The 27,568-nt window shown below is 36.7% G+C and overlaps 1 protein-coding gene across 5 annotated transcripts in view; it reads left to right on the forward strand.

The window, feature by feature from the left end:
* The window catches only part of LOC145268829 (ras-specific guanine nucleotide-releasing factor RalGPS1-like), a 333,592-nt gene that overhangs the window by 61,793 nt on the left and 244,231 nt on the right, over positions 1 to 27,568 (forward strand). For 4 of the 5 annotated variants that reach the window (XM_080124484.1, XM_080124485.1, XM_080124480.1 and 1 more), the window contains exon 1: positions 8,956 to 9,249. The exons of the other annotated variant lie outside the window; for it this stretch is intronic. In XM_080124484.1, the coding sequence (XP_079980610.1) occupies positions 9,157 to 9,249 (93 nt within the window). In that variant the 5' untranslated portion in view covers positions 8,956 to 9,156. Of the gene's footprint in view, positions 1 to 8,955; positions 9,250 to 27,568 lie in introns of those variants that run through there. 5 annotated transcript variants of the gene reach the window in all.

The following is a 27,568-nucleotide window of genomic DNA, read 5'->3' on the forward strand; positions in this document are numbered from 1 at the left end:
CTCCCCCCCCCTTACAAGGGTGTTTTTACGTCTGAGAAAACATAGGCACATTTAAGGTGTGTTTTTACAGTAATCGGGACAAAATAACAATTTTATATTGAAATATTTAGAGATTTATAAAGAATCGGAATCGGTAATTATATCGGAATTGGGAGTTTAGTACAGAATCGGTTATTGTATTGGAATCGGGGGGAAAATATTGGAATCGTCTCATCACTACTACTTATACATAAAAAGGCACTTTGTCTGTGTGCTCGTTCTCTATGAACTCCTAAACGGCTGGGCCAATGTTTATGAAATTTCACACAAATATATTGTATGCGTCTGGGAGTGTCCATAGATAGGTTTTATATTGGAATGCCTCTGATAAGTATCCAAAATCGATAATCAGAAAAATGCGATTAAAGAAGGAACAGTCCAATTTTGAACAATGTTAACATCCTTATACGGCCTAACATCATAAGTGCATTTGAGAAGTTATATCACCGCACAAACAAGGCCTGGCGTATAAAATCAACAGTATGCTCTTTGATAAAACAGGGGTGTGTTCAATATGAATGTTTCTGTTTAGAGCACAATTGAACCATGATACTTGACTTTTGCATTTTATATTTTAAGTGAGGCCATTATTTACAGATAATTTTCTAAAATCAACTATAGATGTTCTAGAGTGCATTGTCACTGCAGAAGGGGCATGTGAATCTTCTTCTCTGCGCGTCACAACTAGAGCAGGCAATCAATAAATTTGATTGAAAAATGGGCACTTGTACAGTTTAATCAAGATATTAAAAAAATGAAAATATCGAAAAAAAAAAGTTTAAATTGTACCTATCCGTTATGGAATAAAGTTCTCCGAAAAAAAAAAATTTTTTTTTCACTTAATTTAATCAAGTAGTTTTTGTTTTTTACAGCGAAAAAAAAACAATTTGTTATGATACCGAGCAAAAGGTTCGATTTTTAGGAAGAAAAGCTAGTAATAAAGATGGGGAGGGAGTGTCGGCGATTTAACTGGAGTTATCTCCCCGTGACGTTTCTAAACTCCAAACAAAAATTAAGAAAAAATCCAATGCCTTCAACGCATTCTCTAAAAAAAAAAAACGTGTTTTTCCGCTGTAAAAAAAAACAAAACAAAAAAAAAAACTACTCGATCAAATTAAATGAAATTTTTTTCGGGGATCTTCAGTTCAAAACGGATATGTACAATATAACCTTTTTTTTTATGTTTTCATTTTTTTAATGTCGATTAAACTGTACAAGTACCAGAAAAAAGATCAATTTCACAGATTACGATGACAATAAACATATTGAAAGTTTATCGTAATTCAATCCTGGGCGACGTCGGATTTCCCTGCTAATATCCTTTACATTGAAATATCTAAACATATGCACATACCTGACTTTATGACCGGGGAGATTATGTTTGTAGCAATTAAATTTCGAATTCTTCTTTTTAATCTCAGATTAAGTCTCGACTAATCCATTTAAATCCAATGATTGAACAGATAAAGATGAACTTTGTAGTTAATATAGTTTAATTACTGAAAAATATTAAAAAAAAAAGAAAAGTCCTCCAAAAAAACCTCGGCCTTGTCGGTGGGGCATTAGAATACGCTGACTGCCCCCCTGCAGAGGGTAAAAGTCCCTCAATGGGGGTCCTGGATATGACCTTAAACTATATCCGATGGTGAGGCCCCAGCTTGCGGGCTCTGGGGAGTGTGGAGCCACCCTTTAATTACCATTGCTCCCAGGTCCACTCTGACCCGGAGTGGTAGTACCTGTTAGGGTCCCAACTATGGGTTAAATAGAAACTGACTTGCAAAAAACAAATATATTCTATTAAAAAATTTTCAAAATCACCGGATTCGGCATTAAATAACCTGAAAAGGGTTGATATGCCGTAAAACAAAAACAACCAACCAACCAAAAAAAAAAACTAAAAATAAAACACACTAGCAGGACCTGTGGAAATTCTATATTTCCTTTCAGATCCTTCGTAAGCCTGTATATTCGAGACTCGCATTACACACATGAGGTACCTTAAATAAATTTCCAGTCTGTTTTTTTTTGTACAGGCATTTAAAATTGCTGTAGACTCTTAAAAATTCACTATGTTATTGCGATACATCTTATGAGATGACTTACCAATTTTTATGATTTCACGTTCAAATGAACAGTGACAGCAGGAATTAGAATACATTCTTTAGCCTCTGTCTCATCGACGCAACGTTGCATCCCTCTGCCTGTTCTACAAGTATTTTAATGGTGAATGCTCTGACGAACTGCAGACACTTGTGCCCCCACGACATAGACACCCTCGACAAACCTGACAGGCAGCTAAATCCCACCCCCACGCAGTAGAGATCCCTAGATGTAAAAGATCTTTCTACTCCAATAGTTTCTTCCCCAGAACCGCTAGACTCTGGAATTCCATTCCAGGTCCCTGCTTCCCTAACTGTACTGACATGCAGAAGTTCAAGTATAACGTGAACCGACATCTTGCTGCCCAAATCCCAACATAGTGCCCCAGTAGCTGCTGCCCCTGATAGTATCCCTCTACACCAAAGTGGCAATGTGCCTTGTTTGGGGTGAAAATGTAATTAAAAAAAAAAAATAAATAAAAAAAATAAATTCTACTAAAGCCTGATTGTCACAACTGGTGAATTTCAAAAATGCAATCTGGACGTGAGGACACTTTAGAAGAACGATATGCAATAAAATTCTGTTTTAAACTTTGAAAAAAAAATGCCAGAGAAACGTATGGAATACTTCAGACTGCTTTTGGACCATCTTGCATGAATCGAGCATCAGTTTTAAAGTGACATAGAAGATTCAAGGAAGGCAGGAAGTCTGCGAGAGATGACAATAAGTGTGGAAGGTGTAAGGAAGTCAGAACATCGGAGTTGATTAAAGAATTTCATGGATAAGGACCATCGTGTGCGTATAGAGACAATAAGTGTACAGTTTGATGTCAGTGTGGGAACTTTACACACAATTATTTGTGAGGAACTGGAGATACGGAAGTGTTGTATTGTCTATTTATAAAGGATTGAGTGTTTAATCATCTTATCAGAGTTAATATCGTTGTGTGTGTGATCGTCTAGCGGTCTTTCTATTACATATGTTCATATGCTGTTAAGTGTGAATATGTGTGTGACATGCATTTTCACATACCTCTGCTTCTTGGTCCATCTGGAACATCTCGTCTGGGAGGGAGACTGGTACCTGTTTTTGGGGACGAAGATTTATTTCACTCTGAGACAAGAAATTGGTTCTATAGTTTTTTATTCACCTTCCAGATCGATCGCAGAAGATTGGAAAGTGAATTTGGCCTGTGTTGTTTCTTCTCCTAGGTCTTATTTCTACCATGTCAGCGTTCGTCTTCCCCCCCCCCGAGAAGGGGAGGAGACAACGGCGAAGCCGTCCGCTCTCTTCCAAGTCCCAACCAAATCTCCTCGAGTCAGCTAACCTGATCACATGACTCACACGCAATCCAATCAGCTGATCTTGACTTCCGGTCAACGCGTCTATACTATAACTCACACTCTCCCTCTCTTTCTATCCATTCTCTAACAGAAGGTTTGCACAAAGCTTGTCTCATCAAGGTTGCAATACACATCTCTGTGAGAAGATCAGACAGAAAGACGTCATAACCAAGATGTGCATCAAGACAGTTCTTCATCCTCCCTATAGTCCAGACCTTGCTCCCTGTGACTTTTGGTTATTCCCTAAGCTCAAGGAAAACCTTAGAGGATGTTATGAGGAGATGAAAGAGGCTGTGACAAGAATCATTGACCAGCTCACACAAGAGGAAATCCATAGGGCCTTCCAGAAGTTGTTAGAATGGTACAACAAGCCGGAGTAGATTACTTCGAAGGGGGACTAGAGTTTCATGTGTGTACTATCAATAAAAGTACCTGTTACAATATTTTTGGATTATAATGGGGGTATATATTTAAATGCTGACCACATCAGCATTATGTGGCACAAGGCCTGAAAGTGGGAACCCGCAGGCTCCCCTAAAGGAGGGGCACTCCTGCAATTTTAAAAATTGCCTGAGTAACCCCGTCGGCATTCCCCGGTCAGGGCGCCTCAGGCAGCAAGCAATAAACTTGCCCCACCGGAAAGCCCGGTGGCAAGGCCTGGGAGGGTGGACCTCCTAGGTATTACCAAGGCGGCGTACCTCAGTCCAACAGGTGCTGGGCCGGTTCCTGGCCCCTCACCTGTTGGGCTGAGTGTCAAGTGATGAATCCTTGACCTGTACTACCCTGTCTCCCTGCAGCCGAAGCCGCGAGGAGACACATCCCATCACAATGGACTTGTAATGGGCGTATGATCCTGCATAATCGGGAGATTCTATTTATAAACGATGCTGCTAGGAACTGACGAATCGAACTAATTCACGTCCTGCTACCAACCAATCAGAAACCAGAATTGCTCCATAAATATTAAACCTTTCTGTAGCAATTTCGCATATGTTTTTTTCTTTGTGTCAACACGGGAAGAATCTTTTGCTCTATGGATTCAACTCGAGAACTGTCTACTGCAAACCAGTCACCTCTCAGGACTTGTGTCGAACAACGAACCATCGGAAACTGTTCTGAAACTAAACATGGATTACACTTCTAGAGTGCCCATATGAAAAAAAGTCTGGAAACTTATTGATATATGTAGATCGTATCGTTCATACCTGATAGACTTGGAAACACTCTGCTAGTTAGTAATGGCAGAAGTTCTCCTGAACTTTGAGTTCTTGCAATGGCATCACTAAGGCATTGAAATTTCGTCTTTTAACTTAAAAAAAAAGTCTTGTTTAATCTCGGATTAAGTCTATTAAACAAATCTTGACTAATCCATTTCAATCCAATAATTTAACAGATAAAGATTAACTCTGTAATATAGTTTAATTATTGAGAAATATTTACATAAAACGATTAGTCAGGATTGTCTGCTGTTTCTGACTTCCGGTTTCTGTGGAGCCAACTTGATCCCAGATGTTTTTAGTTGAACTCGATAATCTGCCAGGAATTTGGAAGTGAACCATTTATTTAATCCTCGAGGGTAGAGTGTTCTCGTTCTGACAGTCATGACAGATGGACGTTTTAAGTAATTCTCACTTATACTCTTAGTAACAAATGTATTGAAGGTTGAACCTTCAACCTTAAGAAGACTGTCATATAGAATTGATTATTATCTAGTTGGCATTTTATTCGTTCGTCACAAGGATTTCCTAGATCTCTCTGCTTTATCGTTATTTTCATGGCAAGTGCTCGTCTGAGCTCCAATCTATGATCTCCCCCTTGCCAAACTTTCATGAGAAAAACTCATCTAGCTCCCCCACTCTTTATCCTTGCCTAAACCTAAACGTAGATTCCATGAACAAAGCTTCTTTCTCAGAACCGCACACCTGTAGAACTCTCCTCCATTTGCCTGCTTTCCTGCTGACTATAATATGGTCGTCTTCAAGTCCAATGTAAACAAATTGTTAATGAACCGTTCTCCCTTAAGTAATCCAATTTACCAAATTTCCACTACTAACAATTACTACGTCATTGTCGCATTGGCCACTGTACGCTTATTAACTGTTATCCTCGAGTGGTCTCTGGGCCTTGATAAGTGGCGACTGCTCATCTTCAAAATAATTCAAAACTAATTCAATAATATTATTTGATGTTAAAAAATATATTTGCAAAAAATAACCCCGCAATTGAAATTCGTGAGTAAATTCATTTTATTGTTCATTTTTTACGATATTTTGCGCTGACAAACCCAGCAGCAAGTTCGTATAAAAGTTGCTTTAATAATAAAACAGCAGCAGGAGCATACAAATCGTACGTAATTTAGTCGTGCAATTTTAGTAAACGCTCTTATGTACGATCAAGTACCCTTATGTTGCAAACTCGTCTCTGCTTTATCGTTATTTTCATGGCAAGTGCTCGTCTGAGCTCCAATGTATGGTCCCCCCCCTTACCAAACTTTCACGAGAAACACTCGTCTAGCTGAAAACACTATCAATAATTTCCCCCACTCTTAATCTGTGCCTAAACCTTAACGAAGTTTCTTTCTTAGAACTGCACACCTGTGGAACTCTCTTCTATTTGCCTGCTTTCCAGCTGACTATAATATGGTCGTCTTCAAGTCCAAAGTAAACAAATTCTTGATGAGCCGTTCCCCTTAAGTAATCCAATTTACCAAATTTCCACTACTAACGATTACTACGTCATTGTCGCATTGACCACTATGAACTTATTAACCCTTATCCTCGAGTGGCCTCTGGGCCTGTATAAGTGGCGGCTCCTTTGTAAAAAAAAAAAATTATTAAGCAATATATTTACTTATAAGTGGTGGCGATTGTTGTATGCACCTACAACAGTGATCACACCCCAACCTCCCCATGTTAAAAACGGCTTTCGGAAACACTCTTTGCAGGTTGGATAACCAGTGCACATTGACCGTTTTCGGGTGGCCCCCGGTCAACTTTCACCGAATATATTGCACCAATAATTATAATTAAGGCTGAAGCCATAATTAAAAATAAAAGTTATCGCATGTTTTTAATGGGAAAAAGTCTTAAAATCCACAACTGCAACGATTAATTTGACTATCCGATATTTCAAAATACAAAATGTCTAACCGTTATTGTGAACGTTTATTTTTTTTTTTTTAAAACTCTCTCTAGCACATCTTCTACTGGATCATTTTTTTTTTCTTTTAATTTACATTAATTTTGACATGACATGTTGGTTGTTTTTGTATTACAGCTTATCAACCCTTTTCAGGTTATTTAATGTCGAATCAACTTATTTTGAAGAAAAATTTTTAATAGAATGTATTTATTTTTTTAAGTCAGTTTCTATTTAACTCATAGTTGGGACCCTAACAGGTACTACCACTCTGGGTCAGAGTGGATCTATACTCCCCAAAACCTGCAAGCTGGGGTCTCACCATCTGATATAGTTTAAGGTCATATCCAGAACCGATATGACATGTAGGTACATAAGTGTTTCCACCTGAAATAAGGAATTACATTTCTTAACATCGGGAAAGCTACTCATTTTCGCCAAATTTAAGTGCGATATTCGTTTTCAGCATACCAGGAAACTTTTAAAAGTCTTCATTTTAAAGGTGATTCTTAAGGTGGAAAGCAAGTAAAAATTTACCAAAGTACTTGTAAAACAGGTATAGAAATGAGACATTACAGTGATGGGACAGAGGATGGACCTTGTCCGATAGTGTGGGGGTGGCACCTATTAAGATTTGAATATGTTAAAGTTATGTATAGGCGAGAACGCAATACTCGATAGAAGTAGTCAACCACCTCAGCAAAAATAACCCTCTTAGTGAAATAAAATATGGTTTCTGTTCTGCTAGATCTACAGCAGATGTGCTTACAGTTATTTCTCATAGGATTAGCAAAACTCTTGACAGGCAATTGCTCTTGACATATCAAAGGCCTTTGATAGGGTATGGAATAACGGTCTACTTCACAAGATCTCCAACTATTGTATAACTGGAAATGTCTGTTCAATTATTAAATCATTTCTCTCTGATAGGTTCATAAGAGTAGTGGTTGATGGGCAGAAATCAGAAGCTCACAGTATTAATGCTGGAGTCCCTCAGGTGTCCATCCTGGGCCCGACTCTCTTCCTGATCTATATTAATGATCTTCCAAATCACATCCTTAGATCATTCGTAGACATTTTTGCTGACGACACTACCATCTATGGCAGCACATCAAAGGCCGTAAATGACCAAGTTCTCTCTGATTCTCTCTCCTCTGATCTTGAACATGTGGTACAATGGGGAAAGAGGTGGCTTGTTACTTTCAATTCATCTAAAACCAAGCTTTTATCTTTGCATCATCAACGTTCGGACCCTCCATCTGAAATAAATGGCTCTCGTCTTGGGTAGACTCCATGTTTTGACAAGCTTCTGGGCTTGACCTTTACTCCTGATCTAAAATGGAATATGTACATCAAATCCGTTGCCAAGGTCGCTGGAAAAATGATAGGATCCTTCTATCGATCCAGTAGATATCTACCTGCTGATGCAATTCTCTACCTGTATAAGAGCCAGGTATGTCCAAGGATGGAGTATTGCTGTCACATCTGGGCAGAAGCTGCTAGGAAGACCTTATCCTGCCTTGACAGAATTCAGAATAGACTTCCCTGCAACCTCTTTCTCACAGAAGACACGTTGCGAGCCTGTCTTTGTTTTATCGTTATTTTCATGGCAAGTACTCGTCTGAGCTCCAATCTCTGGTCCCCCCTCGCCAAACATTCACGATAAACACTCGTTTGGTTGTAAACACTATCAATAATTCCCCCCACCCTTTATTTGTGCCTAAACTTAAACGTAGATTGCATGAACAAAGCTTCTAAGAACTGCACATCTGCTTTCCAGCTGACTACAATATGGCCGTATTCAAGTCCAATGTAAACAAGTTCTTGATGAGCCGTCCCCCTTAAGTAATCCAATTTACCAAATTTACACTTCTAACGATTACTATGATATTGTCCTTTTGACCACTTTACACTATTTAACCCTTATCCTCGAGTGGCCTCTGGGCCTTGATAATGGCGGATTTCTTTGTAAAATAAATAAAATGAAATTGGTGCCATTGATCGCTACGGTCCCAATTCTACAATTGAACACGCCGGAGTTGCTCATCTGACGTCATACATAGCTTAACGCACCTGCGAAATACTTGACAATTTCTTCTCGTCTTAAAGAAAAAAAAAGTTAGTTTACCTATTCGACACCTACATAGCCGCGTACCCCCCAACCCTCACGACTACCCATTGACCCGGTCTACCTACTTTTTATCTACACCTCTCTACCATCTCTCTCACCTCTTAGCTTAGTCACATTGCTATACCCCCCACCACCTCGTCCCTCGCTCACACCTACATAACCTGACCGTTTATTTGTCCTGGACAATAAATAAAATAAAAATATAGACGCTTTTCTTTTTTGTTTGAAGACGTTGATGGTTGGGAGATGATGCGTTTTGGACCCACGAGGTGTTAAAATGTCGTTACAACTCCACAGAATTAAAAAGAAAAAAACGGTTCATACCTTCCCTTCGGATATATGTATATTTATAAACTATCGTCATTTTTTTTGGATTAAGAAAGCAGTCTAAAAACTTACAAAGAAATGAAGACTAGGTTAACGAGTTTCTTTGCTTGTGGAACGAGCACTTTACCTGGAGACGATTTACCTGGCAATCCGCCGTTGGATAGAAGAAAGGTAATATTTTGCCCCCCCCCCCTTTTTTTAAATTAATTAATCAAAAAAAAAAAAAAAAAAAAAAAAAAGTAGGACCTGACGTTTACTCCCGCTTTCATTTCGTTTTCTTTTGTTTGTTTTCCTAGATACTGTTACAGAAAAGGGCCTTGCTTTTTTTTTTTTTTTTAAATTTTTAGACAGGATTAACAAGTTAAATTTAAAGTTTACGGCATCTTTTGTTTAAATTGTTAGGTGAAAGTACAGAATATATAGTGAAAGTGCACGGAGGGGGGGGGCACCTGAAGACTTACCTTTTAAGAAATTGATTTCAGTGAGGTTTGTAAAAAAGAAAATACGGTGCTAGTGCACTTACTGGTCCGCGCTATTTTTTAAAAATCGTATTTCCAAGTTTAAAGTTTTATGATGTTTTTTTTTTATTTTTATTATTCAATTGTAAGGTTAAAGTACAGAATAGGTACAAAACATCCTCCCCTCCCCATGTTAAGAATGGCTTTTTAAATAATAACGTTATTTTCAGCACAGATCAATAAGTGCAAAGTGCACTAGTACCGAAAATGCCTTTCGGAATAAACCTCCCCATGTTAAGAACGGCTTTCGGAAACACTCTTTGTAGGTTGGACAACCAGTGAGTGCACATTAACCGTTTTCGGGTGCCCCCCCCCGGTGCACTTTCACCGAATATATTGCACCAATAATTATAATTAAAGCTAAAATCATAATTAAAAATAAAATTATTGCATGTTTTTAATGTGAAATATTCTTAAAATCCAGAGGTAACTGCAACGCAACGATCAATTTGACAATCCGCCATTTCAAAATACATGTGACCGTTATTGTGAACGTTTTTTGTTTTATTTTTTTTTTTTAACTCGCTCTAGCCCGTCTTCTACTGGATCATTTTTTTTTTCTTTTAAATTACACTAATTTTGACATGACCCGTAAGTATATAATAGTGTTTTCACCTGAAATGCGTTCGTTTCAAAATCTACTATTCTACACAAGCACATTTTTTTTTCACTCGAAAAAATGACAAACATCAATAAAAATTCGATAATTTCCGAAAAGCCACCGGTTTCTTATTTTCAAAATGTAACTTTAACGATATACGATATCGAAATATACGATGTTATTTGAAATAAATTAATCATCAAGTTTCGTCTGCGTTCTTTTAAAATCGCGTCAGCTAATATTTGATGAATGCCCTGGAAAAGTCACTTTTGATTAATGTTTACCAGTTGTAAAATATGCAAACGAACTTGGCGGTACTTATGCAGTGGCACTGCATTGCAGTGCATAAGTTATGCACTTATATTACCGTGCTGAAAGAATGTTATTTAGAAAGCCATTCTTAACATGGAGAGGGAGGTTACTTTCCTATAACAATTTAATAAAAAAAAGATATATCGTACAACTTGAACATAACTTGGAAATACTATTTTTAAAAATTAGCACGGTAACATAAGTGCATAAGCACCAATTCGGCTTTTTTTTTTTTTTTTTTTTTTTTTTTTCAGAATAAGAATATTTTAAAACTAATTTTAAATTAATACGAAGTGACTTTTCCAGGGCAATCTTCGTCGAACCCAAATATCAGCTGACGGGATTGTAAACAAACATAGACGGAAGTTGATGAACGACAAAACGTTTTTGGGTATTTATGCACTTTTATTTACCGCGCACTATCACCGAAGTTAAGCAACATTGAGCCGGGTCAGTACTAAAATGGATGACTATTTTGGAATTCCAGGTGTTCCGTGTGCTCCCTATTTATCTCGGCATTGTTTTCGGTCGTTAAGCACTTATCCTTGCCACTGGACTAAAGCAGTGCAGATTCAAGAGCGGTGGTAAAGGTGTATCAGAAGTTTTGTAGGGATTTTTGACACCTCTAACACGAAACTGCAAATAAAATATAAAAAAACTCGTAATTTCTCTTTTAAAAGTGGGTTGTTTATTTTCTTTATGTATTATACTTCCAAAATAAACTATTAAAGTTGTTTTAAAAGTAATAGAATTTTTTATTTTTTTAAAAAACAGTAATGAAATTAATTGAATGTTACGAGTTCAGTATTTTTCAATTTTTAAAATTTAAAAATCTATCAAAATTTTTCTATTGATTCTATTTTTACGATATTTTCAGGGTCAATGTGAAATTTTATGCTCTTTCCAATAAACCGAATATAATATTTTAGACAAACGTTTTTTTTTTTTTTTTAATTCAAAATAAAATAAATTACAAATTGTTTTATTAAAATTATATTTTCTTACGCAGACTTTTTAACAAATGTCTTTACAATTATATTTTTATACAATAAATGTTTTGGTTTTCAAATGGCGCTCCCCCATTTAAATAATTATGAATGTCATTTTCATTTTCTGTTTTTAATAATAAATATGTTTCATGAAAACATCCCCGTTTTCACTAATTAAATCGAAAAATTTCCAATTAAACAATTAAACAATATATGTTCTCTTTCACTTTATTTACTTTTTTCATAGTTCTTTCCGGAAGTAAATTAATATCTAGTTTAATTTTTTTGTTATTTATTTCCTACTTCGAGCATAGTTTAAAATACTGATTTCTCCTGATTCTAATGACAGGTGCCCGATAAAATGGCGTCTCCATTTTCGGCGATTAATTATAAAAGTACCGTAATGTTTACAGATAATTGGGTAAAATCGCATTTTTCTTAGACGCAGAAACGTACACGTAGAAATAGACAGCAGGAGGCTATACACAGGGGACATAACTCCGAAAAGAATATTTTAGATTACATACGTCATAGCTGCAATATTTGTTGTCTGAAGCGATAGACATTTTTGGGTACTTGTCCAGTTTAACCAAGCTATTAAAAAAAAAAAAATGAAAATATCGAACAAGAAGGTTATTGTATGTATCTGTTATGGAATGAAGTTTTTCGAAAAAATAATTTACTTAAGTAGTTTTATTTATTTTTTTTTTTACAGCGAAAAAAAAAACATAATTATGATACCGAGCAAAAGGTCCAATTTTTAGGAAGAAAAGCTAGTATTAAAGATGGGGAGGGGGGTGTCGGCGCTTTAAACTGAGTTATCTCCCCGTGGCGTGTTCAAAAAATTTAAAGATGGGTACCTTAAATGCGCTGTCAAAAAGTGTTTTTCTGCTGTAAAAAGAAAAAAAAATACTCAATCAAATGAAGTAAAAATCTTTTCCTGGAGATCTTCAGTCCGAAACGGATACGTACAATATAACCTTTTTTCGATAGTTTTCATTTTTTAATGTCTTTATTAAACTGTACAAGTACCCATTTATTATTATTATTATTTTTTTTTTTTACTAAATGCACAATAGCAGTTGTTCGACTTGATGAAGTTTTGTAATATTTGATATATTACTATTTTTTAGCATAAAAATTAAGTACGTAATATTGTATCAAATTAAAAAAAAAATCGATTTGTCGACTCTTAGCAGGCACCCACTGTAGTATCTACATAAAATAGTATAAAAAAAATAATTGGTGCAAGCACATCTAAGTCAGTAAACAACCAAGTTCTCTCCGATTATCTCTCCTCTGATCTTGAGCACGTAGTACAATGGGGAAAGGAGTGGCTGGTTACTTTTAATGCATCTAAAACCAAGCTTCTCTCTTTACATCAACATTTTGATCCACATCTGGCATCAATTGAAATGAATGGCTCTCGTCTTGAGGAGGGCTCAAATTTTGACAAGCTTCTGGGCTTGACCTTTACTCCTGATCTTAAATGGAACACGTACATCAAATCTGTTGCCAAGACCACTGGAAAAATGGTCGGATCCTTCTATTGATCCAGTAAATATCTCACTGCTGATGCAATTCTCTATCTATATAAGAGCCAGGTACGTCCAAGGATGGAATACTGTTGCCACATCTGGGCAGGAGCTGCTAGAAAGGACTTATCCTGCCTTGATAGAGTTCAAAATAGACTTCGTAGCCTCGTAGGAGATGTACTTTTCTCTTTCCTGCAACCTCTATCTCACAGAAGAGATGTTGCGAGTTTGTCTCTGATGTATCGTTATTTTCATGGAAAGTGTTCGACTGGTCCCCCCTCGCCAAACTTTCACAAGAAACACTCGTCTAGCTGAAAACACTATCAATAATTCTCCCCACTTTTTATCTGTGCCTAAACCTAAATGTAGATTCCATGAACAAAGCTTTTTTTTCTTAGAACTGCACACCTGTGGAATTGTTTTCCATTTTCCTGCTTTCCGGCTGACTACAATATGGTTGTGTTCAAGTCTAACGTAAACAAGTTCTTGATGAGCCGTTCCATATAAGTTATCAAATTTACTGAATTTTCATTACTAACGATTACTGTATTGTCCAATTTCTACTGTACACTCTTTAACCCTTATCCTCTTGGCCTTTATAATATGGTGATGCCTGTGCAAAAAAAAAAAATCCAAAATTCAACATAAAAAATAAATGACGGACGTTGTCAAGAGTGCCCTCCCCCCTCTTTAAATTCCACAATTTTCACTTTTTAAAATCTTTTTTTTTTTTCTGTTAATATCATTGATTACAAACGTAAGTTTCAGATTATAAAAAAAAAAAAATTAAAAAAGAAAATGGCATCTTCGTTCTGTAACGAATTCGTACAGCTTACGGATTTTTTTTTTCTGTATTTTCTTTACTTTTAATTGCCGTTATAAGTGTTAATTTTAGTACCCCCCCTTTTTTTAAAACTAGTTTTATTGATTCATTGTATTACATTTAAAAAGAATCCCGGTTGTTTGAATTGAGTTGGCTCTATTAAACATGGCTAATCAAAACAATGTCTCGCTTTCTTCATAAAATTTGATTTTCTTAGTTCAAAAAAAGAACCTACTTATCAATTATTTTTGGAATATGACTTGGTAAATATTTACCTTGTATCAACCTTGATATTTTCCTTTAACACTTTTACAGGTTTTCAGGTATGCTGAAAACTAATATCGCATTTAAATTTTCTGCAAGTAAGTAGGTTTTCCTGATATTAAGCAGTGTTATTTCTTGTCTTATTGCTGGTGGTCATATTAGTATGCGCAAGCGCAACACCGATGAACTACTCACGCACTTGCAAATACATAAACGACCGCCACTGATAACATAAGGAATTACATTGCTTAATATCCGAAAAACTACTTGTCTGTGGCATTGTCCCTAGGTGGCCAGAAAGTGGGTGTTCATTCTACGTTACAAAGAAAAGTGATCCCCATGTTTTTTTTTTTTTTTTTTTGAAAAAGTAATTTCTTCATATCATGAAAACTATTTCTCTGCGCCACTTGTAAATGTAATATTCGTTCCCAGCACCCCTCGAGAACCTACAAAAGTTATCATCGTAAAGGTTTCTTGAGTTGGAAAGAATCTTGACATTGACCACGATCTTTTTTTTTTTCTGCTTCACGAGTGTTGCCGGTGTTGCCCTGGAAAGTCCCTTCGACGCTTCTACACTATTGGGACGAAATTTCTGAAATCGTAATACTGAATTTCACATGAAAACAAAGGTATCTACGTATTCCTAAGATGTTTGTATAAAAAAAAAAAAAAAACTATTAAAAAATATGCAATTTCATGACAACGATCGTAAGACACAGGAGAGTTCAAAAAGGAGATAATAATCCGTTTTGATTTAAACAGGATGGTGGCAATTTTTCACCTGCTAACACGATTAAAGTTCAGTTAATTTCGACTGCATAATTTGGAAGCTACCATTGTAACTTATTAGAATTGACAAAAAGAAAAAAAATCAGTTGAAACAATTGTTTATCTGAAAACTCCATTTATCGATTACAAAATTTCGTCCCAATTCTGTAGAAGCGCCGTCCCCTCTGATTAATGTTTACCAGTTTTAAAATAAGCAAACGAACGTGGCTGTTTTGAAAAAAAAACAAAAACGTTTTAAACTGATTATTAACCAGAAGGTATTTTTCCAAGGCGTTCATTTCTCGTGAAACAGAACGCACGCAGCGACGGTCAACAAATTTATTATGAAAGTCAAAATGACATGCGGAACTTGGGGATAACCGGTTAGTTAGTGAGGGAGGAGCTTTTGTAAAACTGTCACTTCGGTGGGGGTGGCGGGATAAATAAATAAAAACATCTCGTTGGAATAAAAATACAGTACAGACAACAATTACGTGATTTTATTGATGTCAATTACAGTGTTTTTTTTTTTTTGTTTTTTTTTTTAATGCGAAAATGTCACGTTGTCTGCTATCCGTTGTCCGACTGGTCAGGAGACAAAGAGGCCAGTCTTGCCAAGCCCGGACAGCTGACCAGAGACACAATGGCAGTTAACGGTTTATTTGGAGATAAGTTTTGTAACGTACGGTCACTAATCTACCAGATTATCAAAAAAAAAAAAAAAAAAAAAAAAATCAATATTTAACATTTTTAAAGGGTGCTCAGTTTCCAGTACAACGTTCTAGTAAATTGATCCCCCATTTTGGAAGCATCAATTTATTTCAGCCAAATTTCGCGAATTTAACTTTTTTTTTTTTTTAAATCAGTTTAGTCTTCTCAAAAACATTACATTGCTTTTTAATGCCAATGTTTACCAAAACCAGGGTAATTATATAGATGGACACCAATGTGTTACACGTGTTTCGTTGTACATACCATACAACTCTGACACATTTTGTCTATAAAATATATATATATATATACTAGCCTGGTTGCCTGGCGTTGCCCGGGTGTTTGGAGGTGTATGTTGAGGGGGGAAAAAGTGGTAGTAGGCAGGCAGGTTTGAACCCGTGATGCAAGGGCAGAAAAGAAAGTGAAAGAAAATCTGACATCTTACTGCTGCTACACCATGACACGACCGTAAGTCTAAAGCGTACAAATTTAACGTATTCAATCAAAATCAAGATAACTTGCAGAAATGGCGTTTCTTTTTAACCTTCCATGAAAGCAAATTAGACACAACGTCGTTTTTAATGTAGGGGAAACCAGTTCCCACCAAAAAGGGAGCACTCTGGCAGTATCCAAATAAATAGTAATTGTCTCAGTACAAAGGGTTTCCCCTACATTGACTAAGGACCAATTACAGAACAGATACTACGCGGCCTGAAGGCTGGGTGGTTGTGTTCCAATAGTTTCGCTTTATTTATACGAAAAAGACAAACAAACACTGGAGACAAAGGCACGGCGGGAAATTTAACTTCATCCAAAATAGAGACGATGTGCGTTTGTGAATGCGAGATATTTACGATCTGGGAAGTATGTGAAAGCCTTTTGTGGACATACACAAATGCTCGCGCCTATTTTCCGTTTTATATATTAGACTAGCGGGAGGGAGTACCCGGCGTTGCCCGGGTGTTTGGAGGTGTAAAGTAAAAAAAAAAAAAAAAAAAGTTTTGGTAGATAGTTAGACTTGAACCCGAACCCTTGAGGTTTATAGGCTGAAGACTTCCCACCACACTACGATGGCAGAGAAGTGAGAATGTGTGAAATAAAATGATTAAAAAGTGATGTGACAAAAGTGCGTGTTTAATGAGGTCAAACATCACGCCACAGTGAATGAAAAATGGCAGGTGTGTGTGGAATTTAATTCCGCACTTAATTCTACTGCGGCATAGTTCCTTTGGGTTGTTTTTTTACTCAATTTTGTCTGGGAAAAGTCAGCTCCCCCTTTATTAAGGGAGTGTGTCCAAATGAAAGCAATTGTCTGACATGACGCTGAAAATCGACATTGACCAAACGTCCATCGCTTTCTGGACATTCCTGGCCTGTAGCCGAGAACCGCTCACTAGTTTCACATCAGTTTCACTTTTATACGAAAAAGCTGAAAACACGTGAGAAGCCAAAATAGCAATGATTTTGCAAAAGTCACTGTAAATAAATCTAGCCACAACACACGTTTGCAAATCGTAGATATTATTATCTAGGGGGTATATAAACACTTCTAAGCAAATAACTGTTACTAAAGGTAAGATAAGTTACTCTTCTATCGACCTGGATGAGTTTTGTATTTTTAACTTATAAATTGTTTTTTTTTTTTTTTTTTTTTTTTTAAGAACAAATGTAGTCTCAGGTTAGAGTTAGAAATGAAGATAAATGTTGCTCTCCTTACAGCCACTTTAGAGATTTGATAATCGCTCAAAAACAGAAAATGAAATAAATACCAGTTGAACATTACGTTTTCAGATGATTGATAACATTTATTGGATAGCTGTTTCTCCCTTTTGTCTGTTTTGTCCCCCTTTCTTTATTGATGGGCTCGGTGGGTTTTTGAATGCCTTTCCTTTTTTGGTTCCAAACAAGCAGCCATAGAAGAAAGATGGAACACAACTCTCTTTGGATATAAGGCGTTTGGTTGGGTACCTCTACTCTTCGTCTCCTTGAGACTTTATTTTTAAAGCACAAATGATTAGGCTTATTTATTTATATATATGACTCTCAGAGACCTTTTAAGGTCAGAATTATTGACCTGTCATCAATGATTTTTCAAATAAACATTAATTATGAACTTCTGTAATATCGACTCAAGTCGAGAATTGAATCCTTTCATCAGAAGGTATCATACCAACCACTTCAAACGGCTGCAATTAACCCGATCTTCGAACAGTGCTGAACTCGAATTACAGTTCCTGCTGAAGATAAAAGAGCGATTACCTTTCGAGGTTAGGGTTAGGGTTAGGGTTACCAACTTTACTCAGATGTAAAATAGGCATTTCCTTATTTTGCCATGAAGAAAGAATAAAATTTGTGCCGTATTTTAGAGGTATGCTTTGTTGTAATTGTTCATTTTTTGCTATTGTTTTGGAGCAAAAACAGGCGAGAAGAAATATCGCGCTGTCTCTCCCTCCCCTTCTTTATCTGTCTCTACCCCCTTCTTTATCTGTCTCTCTCCCCTCCCCCCTTTCTTTATCTCTCTCTCCTCCCCCCCTTTCTTTATCTGTCTCTCTCCTCCCCCCCTTTCGTGGTCCCTCTCCCCTCCCCCCTTTCGTGGTCCCTATCCCCCCCCTTTCGTGGTTCCCCCCCCCTGGTCCCTCTCTCCTCCTCCCCTTTCGTGGTCCCTCTCTCCTCCCCCCCTTTCGTGGTCCTCCCCCCTTTCGTGGTCCCCCCCCCTTTCGTGGTCCCCCCCTTTCGTGGTCCCCCTCTCCTCCCCCCCTTTCGTGGTCCCCCTCTCCTCCCCCCTTTCGTGGCCTCCCCCCTTTCGTGCCCCCCCCCTTTCGTGGTCCTCCCCCCTTTCGTGGTCCCCCCCCTTTCGTGGTCCCCCCCCCCTTTCGTGGTCCCCCCCCTTTCGTGGTCCCCCTCTCCTCCCCCCCCTTTCGTGGTCCCCCTCTCCTCCCCCCTTTCGTGGTCCCCCTCTCCTCCCCCCTTTCGTGGTCCCCCTCTCCTCCCCCCTTTCGTGGTCCCCCTCTCCTCCCCCCCTTTCGTGGTCTCCCCCCTATCCCCTTTGCCTGTTTGTCTCTCTCCTCTGCCTGTTTGTCTCTCTCCTCTGCCTGTTTGTCTCTCTCCTCTGCCTGTTTGTCTCTCTCCTCTGCCTGTTTGTCTCTCTCCTCTGCCTGTTTGTCTCTCTCCTCTGTCTGTTTGTCTCTCTCCTCTGTCTGTTTGTCTCTCCCCTATTTATTATATAAACCCAGTTGCTAGAAAGTGATCATAAGCATATTTTGTTTTCTCTGCCCATCTTTTTTCTTCTCTAATCACTTTTAATGCCTTGCATTTCAAATTTATGTACTTAAGCTAAATTCTGCCATATGACCTTATGAAAAGCTAGGTTTAAAAGTTTCACCATGAATTTATTGGGATCACTAAATTTAGGATTGTCACAGTTTGACCCTGTGTGTGTGTGTGTGTGTGTTGGAGGATACCTTATTTTGTACTCAAAGGCCCTTCAGAGATTAGACTTAGAAAAGTAAATAAAGCAGGTGCCTAAAAACTAACACCTGCCACACTGAGATGACTTGACCCCAAGCACACTTCCTCAGGCCCTTCATTATTTATCCCCTCCCCCCTCCAAACATAGTGCTTAATCTCCTGATATTAAAAGGGTGGGTGGAGGTGTGGCTTCTCTTGGTGGAGGTGTGTTAGGTGTCAGTGTCCTATTTTTGATTTTTTATGGGATATTAGCAGCTAAACTAGATATCAACTAGCTGTCATATACTTCCTCACCCACTCGAGGGTCCTTCATCAATCAAGCATTCAATCACTCACCAGTTGCTGTCGTGGTGGCTACAAGCAGATTCTGTTGAGGTGAGATATTGTCTGGATAGGTGAGCCTTCCCATGAATTGCCATCTGTTGTTGTGAGAAAGGGTTGGTTTATTGCTGGTCAATTCAGACCCACCCACTCCTTTTCATGGTTCATTTTTAGGTCTCCTTATGTTATATACTGGGTGATATGGCCGTGACGTCTATTTTGTTAGCACCGTCTATATTTTAACTATCCGAGATTTTTGAATATCTCGATAGATAGAGAGATAGTTTGTTTGTGCATATATGCATATGTTGTTGTAACTCGTCTAGTGAATGGAATCACCGCTGTTCATCTATCTATGAATAACGAGACGCTTTGTTATAAAACAATTTGATTTATTTAATAACAACATATACACATCAATACGGCGGTGAAGGAGAGTGTGGCGGGAAGGGTGTGGTTGCGACCGTGACAGGCAGTTGAGCGTCGTCTGTCCTTCTCTCTGCTCCTCTCTCTGACTCTCTCTCTCTCTCTCTCTCTCAATCCATTTTGTAACACTTATATTAAACCAACAGTAGAAATATTTCAATTATTTATCTCCCTCTCATGGCAGAAACAAGGTTATTGAGATAGCCAGTAAAGGTCTGGAACTCTGTAGAATGCTTCATCTCCAGAAAAATAAGAATTTCAGAAATTTTTCACATTTCTCACTCAGAAAAATAAGAAATATGAAACAGCTGGGGTGGAAGCTTGAATTGTGGGAGGCAAGACAAGGAATGTTGTTTGATAAGAGAAACAAAAAAATTACAGGTTTGAGTGATACCCGTGCATATTTGCCGAAATGATGGGATGGTCAGGGCTATCGACTTCTTAAATAACGGACATTAGTTTCTTTTTTTTTTTTTTTTTTTTTTTTTCAGATATAATAAAAAGGAGAAAAATGTTTGTGTGTACACACATATACACACGTGAGTTGGTAGAGTTGTATTGAATAAATAAAGTAAGCAAGCGATGAATTAACCAAGCAAGCAATGGATTAAGCAAGCAAGCAAGCGATGGATTCAAATGATGAATTAAGCAAGCAAGCGATGGATTCAAATGATGGATTAAGCAAGCAAGCGATGGATTCAAATGATGGATTAAGCAAGCAAGCGATGAATTAAGCAAGCAAGCGATGAATTAAGCAAGCGATGGATTCAAATGATGAATTAAGCAAACAAGCGATGGATTCAAATGATGAATTAAGCAAACAAGCGATGGATTCAAATGATGAATTAAGCAAGCAAGCGATGGATTCAAATGATGGATTAAGCAGGCAAGCGATGGATTCAAATGATGGATTAAGCAAGCAAGCGATGGATTCAAATGATGGATTAAGCAAGCAAGCGATGGATTCAAATGATGGATTAAGCAAGCAAGCGATGGATTCAAATGATGGATTAAGCAAGCAAGCGATGGATTCAAATGATGGATTAAGCAAGCAAGCGATGAATTAAGCAAGCAAGCGATGAATTAAGCAAACGATGGATTCAAATGATGAATTAAGCAAGCAAGCGATGGATTCAAATGATGGATTAAGCAAGCAAGCGATGAATTAAGCAAACGATGGATTCAAATGATGAATTAAGCAAGCAAGCGATGGATTCAAATGATGAATTAAGCAAGCAAGCGATGGATTCAAATGATGAATTAAGCAAGCAAGGATGGATTCAAATGATGAATTAAGCAAGCAAGCAAGCGATGGATTCAAATGATGAATTAAGCAAGCAAGCGATGGATTCAAATGATGAATTAAGCAAGCAAGCGATGGATTCAAATGATGAATTAAGCAAGCAAGCGATGGATTCAAATGAATTAAGCAAGCAAGCGATGGATTCAAATGAATTAAGCAAGCAAGCGATGGATTCAAATGATGAATTAAGCAAGCAAGCGATGGATTCAAATGATGAATTAAGCAAGCAAGCGATGGATTCAAATGATGAATTAAGCAAGCAAGCGATGGATTCAAATGATGAATTAAGCAAGCAAGCGATGGATTCAAATGATGAATTAAGCAAGCAAGCGATGGATTCAAATGATGAATTAAGCAAGCAAGCGATGGATTCAAATGATGAATTAAGCAAGCAAGCGATGGATTCAAATGATGAATTAAGCAAGCAAGCGATGGATTCAAATGATGAATTAAGCAAGCAAGCGATGGATTCAAATGATGAATTAAGCAAGCAAGCGATGGATTCAAATGATTAATTAAGCAAGCAAGCGATTGATTCAAACGATGGATTAAGCAAGCAAGCGATGAATTAACCAAGCAAGCAAGCAAGTGATGAATTAACCAAGCAAGCAAGCAAGTGATGAATTAACCAAGCAAGCAAGCAAGTGATGAATTAACCAAGCAAGCGATGAATTAAGCAAGCAAGCGATGAATTAAGCAAACAATGGATTCAAATGATGAATTAAGCAAGCAAGCGATGGATTCAAATGATGGATTAAGCAAGCAAACGATGGATTCAAATGATGAATTAAGCAAGCAAGCGATGGATTCAAGTGATGAATTAAGCAAGCAAGCGATGGATTCAAATTATGAATTAAGCAAGCAAGCGATGGATTCAAGTGATGAATTAAGCAAGCAAGCGATGGATTCAAATGATGAATTAAGCAAGCAAGCGAAGGATCCAAATGATGAATTAAGCAAGCAAGCGATGGATTCAAATGATGAATTAAGCAAGCAAGCGATGGATTCAAATGATGAATTAAGCAAGCAAGCGATGGATTCAAATGATGAATTAAGCAAGCAAGCGATGGATTCAAATGATGAATTAAGCAAGCAAACGATGGATTCAAATGATGAATTAAGCAAGCAATCGATGGATTCAAATGATGAATTAAGCAAGCAATCGATTGATTCAAATGATTAATTAAGCAAGCAAGCGATGGATTCAAATGATTAATTAAGCAAGCAAGCGATGGATTCAAATGATTAATTAAGCAAGCAAGCGATGGATTCAAATGATGAATTAAGCAAGCAAGCGATGGATTCAAATTATGAATTAAGCAAGCAAACGATGGATTCAAATGATGAATTAAGCAAGCAAGCGATGGATTCAAATGATGAATTAAGCAAGCAATCGATGGATTCAAATGATTAATTAAGCAAGCAATCGATTGATTCAAATGATTAATTAAGCAAGCAATCGATTGATTCAAATGATGAATTAAGCAAGCAATCGATTGATTCAAATGATGAATTAAGCAAGCAATCGATGGATTCAAATGATGAATTAAGCAAGCAATCGATGGATTCAAATGATGAATTAAGCAAGCAAGCGATGGATTCAAATGATGAATTAAGCAAGCAAGCGATGGATTCAAATGATGAATTAAGCAAGCAAGCGATGGATTCAAATGATGAATTAAGCAAGCAAGCGATGGATTCAAATGATGAATTAAGCAAGCAAGCGATGGATTCAAATGATTAATTAAGCAAGCAAGCGATGGATTCAAATGATTAAGCAAGCAAGCGATGGATTCAAATGATGAATTAAGCAAGCAAGCGATGGATTCAAATGATGAATTAAGCAAGCAAGCGATGGATTCAAACGATGAATTAAGCAAGCAAGCAAGCTATAAAGTACATAATGAAGCAATGAAATAAGCAAGCAATGACAGGGCTCTACAGGCGAATTTCTTTAGTTGACCTTTGACAACTAAATATTTTCGTTTACTAGCTAAATAGAAAAGTTGCTAGCCAAACCCACATGATTTTTAGAATATGACATCTTCGTTTTGTGACGAGTATGTACATCAAAGATTTTTCTGTGTTTTTTTAATAAGTGTAATTCTAAATATACAACAAATTTTATGTTGATACATTCAAATTTCCTTAGATGTTTTTTAAACAGCCTTTGTTAAAAGAAAAAGTATATATTTTGTTAAACCTTTTATTGTTTAAATAATTTAACTTTGTTCGTTTTATTAAAAAAAGAAAGTTGAAAAGATATTTTTCATTCAGTAGTGAGCTTTGCAATATTGTCAGTAAAAGAAATGCAATCCCCAATAGAGAAGCGTTTCATTATTTTCTAGTCACCACTTTGAAAAATCGCTTGCAAATGCGACTGTTTCACTCGCAATGTAGAGCCCTGAATGAAGTAAGCAAGCAAGCAATGAAAAGTTTTGATAATTTTTAATTTTTTAATATAATCAAATGTCTATACTATATATTTTTAAGTGTCTTACATGTACTTTGTTATGAATGACAACTCAGACACGTGTGTGTGTGTGTGTGTGTGTATATATATATATATATATATATATATAAGTGAACGTGTGTGCGTCTGTGTACATTTCCCTACGCAATAACTCTGTCAATTTTAAGCCTACAGATTCGAAATTTGATATACAAGGTACTGAGATTTGGGAAAATCGATGTGATCTAACTTAATAACTTGATTTGAGCCCAAAACAATAAATTTTAAGGGGTCATAATAGAGGTCAAAGTTAAAAAAAAAATTGACCTCTGCGGTCTCTTCCAAATTACTCAGACAATTTCTGGTCTAAATATTTGAAATTTTACATAAAGGGTATTCAGTGATAGGGCAAGCTTTTTCATCGGTTTGGGTCGAAAATTTTTAGTTACCAATATATAAATGTATGTATGTCTGTTTGCATGTCTGCCTAAAACTTTCAATAGAGGCGACGGATTTTACCAAGATCAGTATCGTTTTAAAGTTCGATCTTTCATACGACAAATATCGAAAAATTGGCTAAAAACATTAATATCTTCCCCTTCAACTAGGCACTTTTTTACAGGGGGGGGGTCACTTTTTTCGCCGATATTTTTTAAAGTTATCCTTTCCTTTAGATTGTCTAGCCTTAATTTTAAAAAATGTTGCTTCCGGTTTGGCGGTGGTCGTAACAGCATAAACGTTAGGTTTTAGCCCGTTCTTTTCCTCCTTTGTGGTGCGGATTCGAGCCTGCCTTCCTACTACCACTATTTTTTTTTGTTCAACATACACATCCAAACACCCGGGCAACGCCGGGCACAAATGCTAGTATATATATATATATATATATATATATATATAAACATTTGTTGTTTTACGTTGTGATTTAGCTTTCAAGCGCACTTGATGCGTATTTTATTTTATTCAAATTAAAACAACGTTTCTATATGAACTCTCATCCTTGAAGTTATTTTCGCGTTGCCTACGCACAGTTCAAACATTTCAAAATACAACCGCTAGATACAACGCACGGCTCTTTACAAACAGACTTCTTTCTCCAACTTTACAACATGGCAAGGAAGAAGAAAAGGAAAAAAAAAAGAAACAAAACAACACACTGAAGATGGAGTATAACTCTGAAATATATTTGTGATAAATTTCGAACAAGTAAAATATTTGTTTATTTTCCTAATATTACGTTGTGATTTGGCTTTCAAGCGTCTTTTATTTTATATATATATATATATATACCAAACTTAACCCGTTAGTAATAAGATACATTTCAATTATAAGAGGAATAAATAGGTACTTATGCACTTATCGTGCTGAGTAATAACTTTATTATATTGATAGCCATTCTAAACATGGGAAGGGGAGGGTGTTTCGTTACTATTCTGTACTTTCACCTAACAATTTAATAAAAAAATAAAAAATAAAAAGATATCGTAAAACTTGAATTTAACTTGAAAATACTATTTTTTTTTTTTTTTTAAATAACAAGGTTACAAAAGTGCATAAGCACCGAAAAAAAAAAAAATTCAGCTTAATTTTATTACTAGCAGGGGGACGCAACGTTGCCAGGATTGAATGATGACCAACGAATGTTTCACGCTCCCATATTTTTTTTGTCATCGAAATCTGTGAAAATCACCAATTCTTCAATCAAATCAATAGATTGTCTGCTCTAGTTGGGAACCCATCGCGGTACACCGGGAGAAAGCTTCACGTGCCTCCCTGCAGCGACTTACTTAGTCCATAATACATTGTAGTCTACATTGCATTGAAGAGAACCTACTGTTGACTTTGTAAAATTATTTTTATATATAATGGCTTAAATGAAAGTTTAATATGCAAAAGTCAAGTCCCATGCTTCGGTTGTGCTTTAAACAGAAACATTCATTTCGAATGGGCCTCTGTTATATCAAAGAACTTTTTTGTTGATTTTATATGCAGGATCTTTCGGTTTGTGTGGCGATAAAACTTCATAAATGCACTTGTGATGTCAGGCTGTATAAGGTGTTGACTTTGATCAAAATCGTCTGTTCCTTCTTTCAGTGGATTATTTCGATTATCCATTAATCATTGAAGACGTTCTGACACAAAACCTATCTAAGAACACTGCCAGGCACATGAAGTTTCTTTGTGAAATTTAAAAAAAATCGGCTCAGCCGTTTTTGAGTCCATAGGAAAGCGACTCAAAGATACACTAAGTTCCTTTTATGTAATAGCAGAAATAAATGTTATCAAAGACAAGATAAGTTCCTCTTCTACCTATATGGAAAAGTTTTTAGTGGTTTTAATCACCTTAAAATGTTTATTTGGTTTGAATAAGAAATACTGTCTAGTGTTATGTGAACAAGAAAAATAGCCACGAATTGACACCTGAATTGTTTGAAGTGTCGATAATAACTTAAAAATAAAAATATTATTCGAAACCCACAATAAATGTCACGGTAACATTTATTTGGTGGATTTTTTTTTTTTTTTTTTTTTTTTTACATGATAGTCACCATCTATCAAGGCCCGGAAGCCACTCGGGGATAAAGGTTATTGCGTGTACAGTAATCCATGGGATAATATCGCATTAATTGTTAGTAATGGAGATTTAATAAAGTGTCTTAAGGGAGCGATTCATCAGAATTTGTTTATGTTGGACTTGAAGACATCCAAGTTGTAGTCAGGTGGGAAACAGGCAAACGGAAGGGAGTTCCACAGGCGTGCACTTCTAAGAAAGAAGCCTTGTTCATGGAATCTACGTTGTGATTTAGGCACAGATAAAGAGTGGGGAAAATTATTGACAGTGGTTTCAGCTAGACGGGTGTTTTTCGTGAAAGATTGGCGAAGGGGGGCAGAGATTGGAGCTCAGACGAGCACTTGCCATGGAAATGACGCTAAAACAAAGACAGGCTCGCAACGTCTCTTCTGTGGGAGAGAGGTTGCAGGGAAGAGAAAAGGGCATCCCCACTAAGCCATGAAGTCTATTTTGTACTCTGTCAAGGCAGGATAGGCGGTTTTTAGTAGCTCCTGCCCAGATGTGGCAGCAGTACTTCATCCTTGAACGTACTTGGCTTTTATATAGATAGAGAATTGCATCAGTAGTGAGATATCTTCTGGAGCGGTAGAAGGATACCACCATTTTAACAGTATTTTGTTTTATTTTTAAGCTAATCTTCTTTTGAAAAATTTTTTTAACAACGAAAATCTCAGATAAATAAATGTAATTTTTTGGTTTTCTAAATTTTGAACAAGGTTTTTGAAGATGAGAGTGACCATGTCCTTCAATCAAAAATATTTTTTTTTATTTCAATTTGAAAAAATTCAATTAAAACCACATTTATTTAAGAAATATTAGATTTTTTTTTTAAATTGATAAATGAAATTAATAAATGAAAATCAGAATTAATAGATGAAATGAAATTAATAAATGAAAATCAGAACTATTTTAAATTAAGGTGAAAAGGGTTGATATGCCGTAAAATAATAGACAAAAACAAATATTATTTTCTTTCATAAATGATTGGATTCGTCCTTACATAGCATGAAAGAGGCTGATAAACCACAAAACAAAAGCGATCAAACCATCCCATCCCTATAATTCAGTTGCAGGTATTTTTTTTTTTTTTTTTTACTCTTTGATTTCTGCGGTCATTTCCTTTGCTATGACAAACCTATTTTTCATTCAGTTTTATGTTTAAAAAAAAAAAAAAAAATCTACATATTTAAGCACTCCCATCCGTTCTTTCATCATGCTAGATTCAATATATCAGGTTGACAAGAAAATGTGTTTTTAACTTCTATATTCAGACTAGCGGGGGTACCCGGCATTGCTCGGGTGTAGAAAGGTTTTATGGTAAGAGTATTGAGCAACGAAGCCCCCCCCCCCCCAAAAAAAATGAATAAAAAATGACCCTCCCCCTCCCAGAAAAATGAAAATAGCAGTGAGTACTCGTGCGAGCACAAAAA

Source organism: Euprymna scolopes, chromosome 44 (genome assembly GCF_053919585.1).
Source record: "Euprymna scolopes isolate OS-2025 chromosome 44, ASM5391958v1, whole genome shotgun sequence".
NCBI lineage: Eukaryota > Metazoa > Mollusca > Cephalopoda > Sepiida > Sepiolidae > Euprymna > Euprymna scolopes.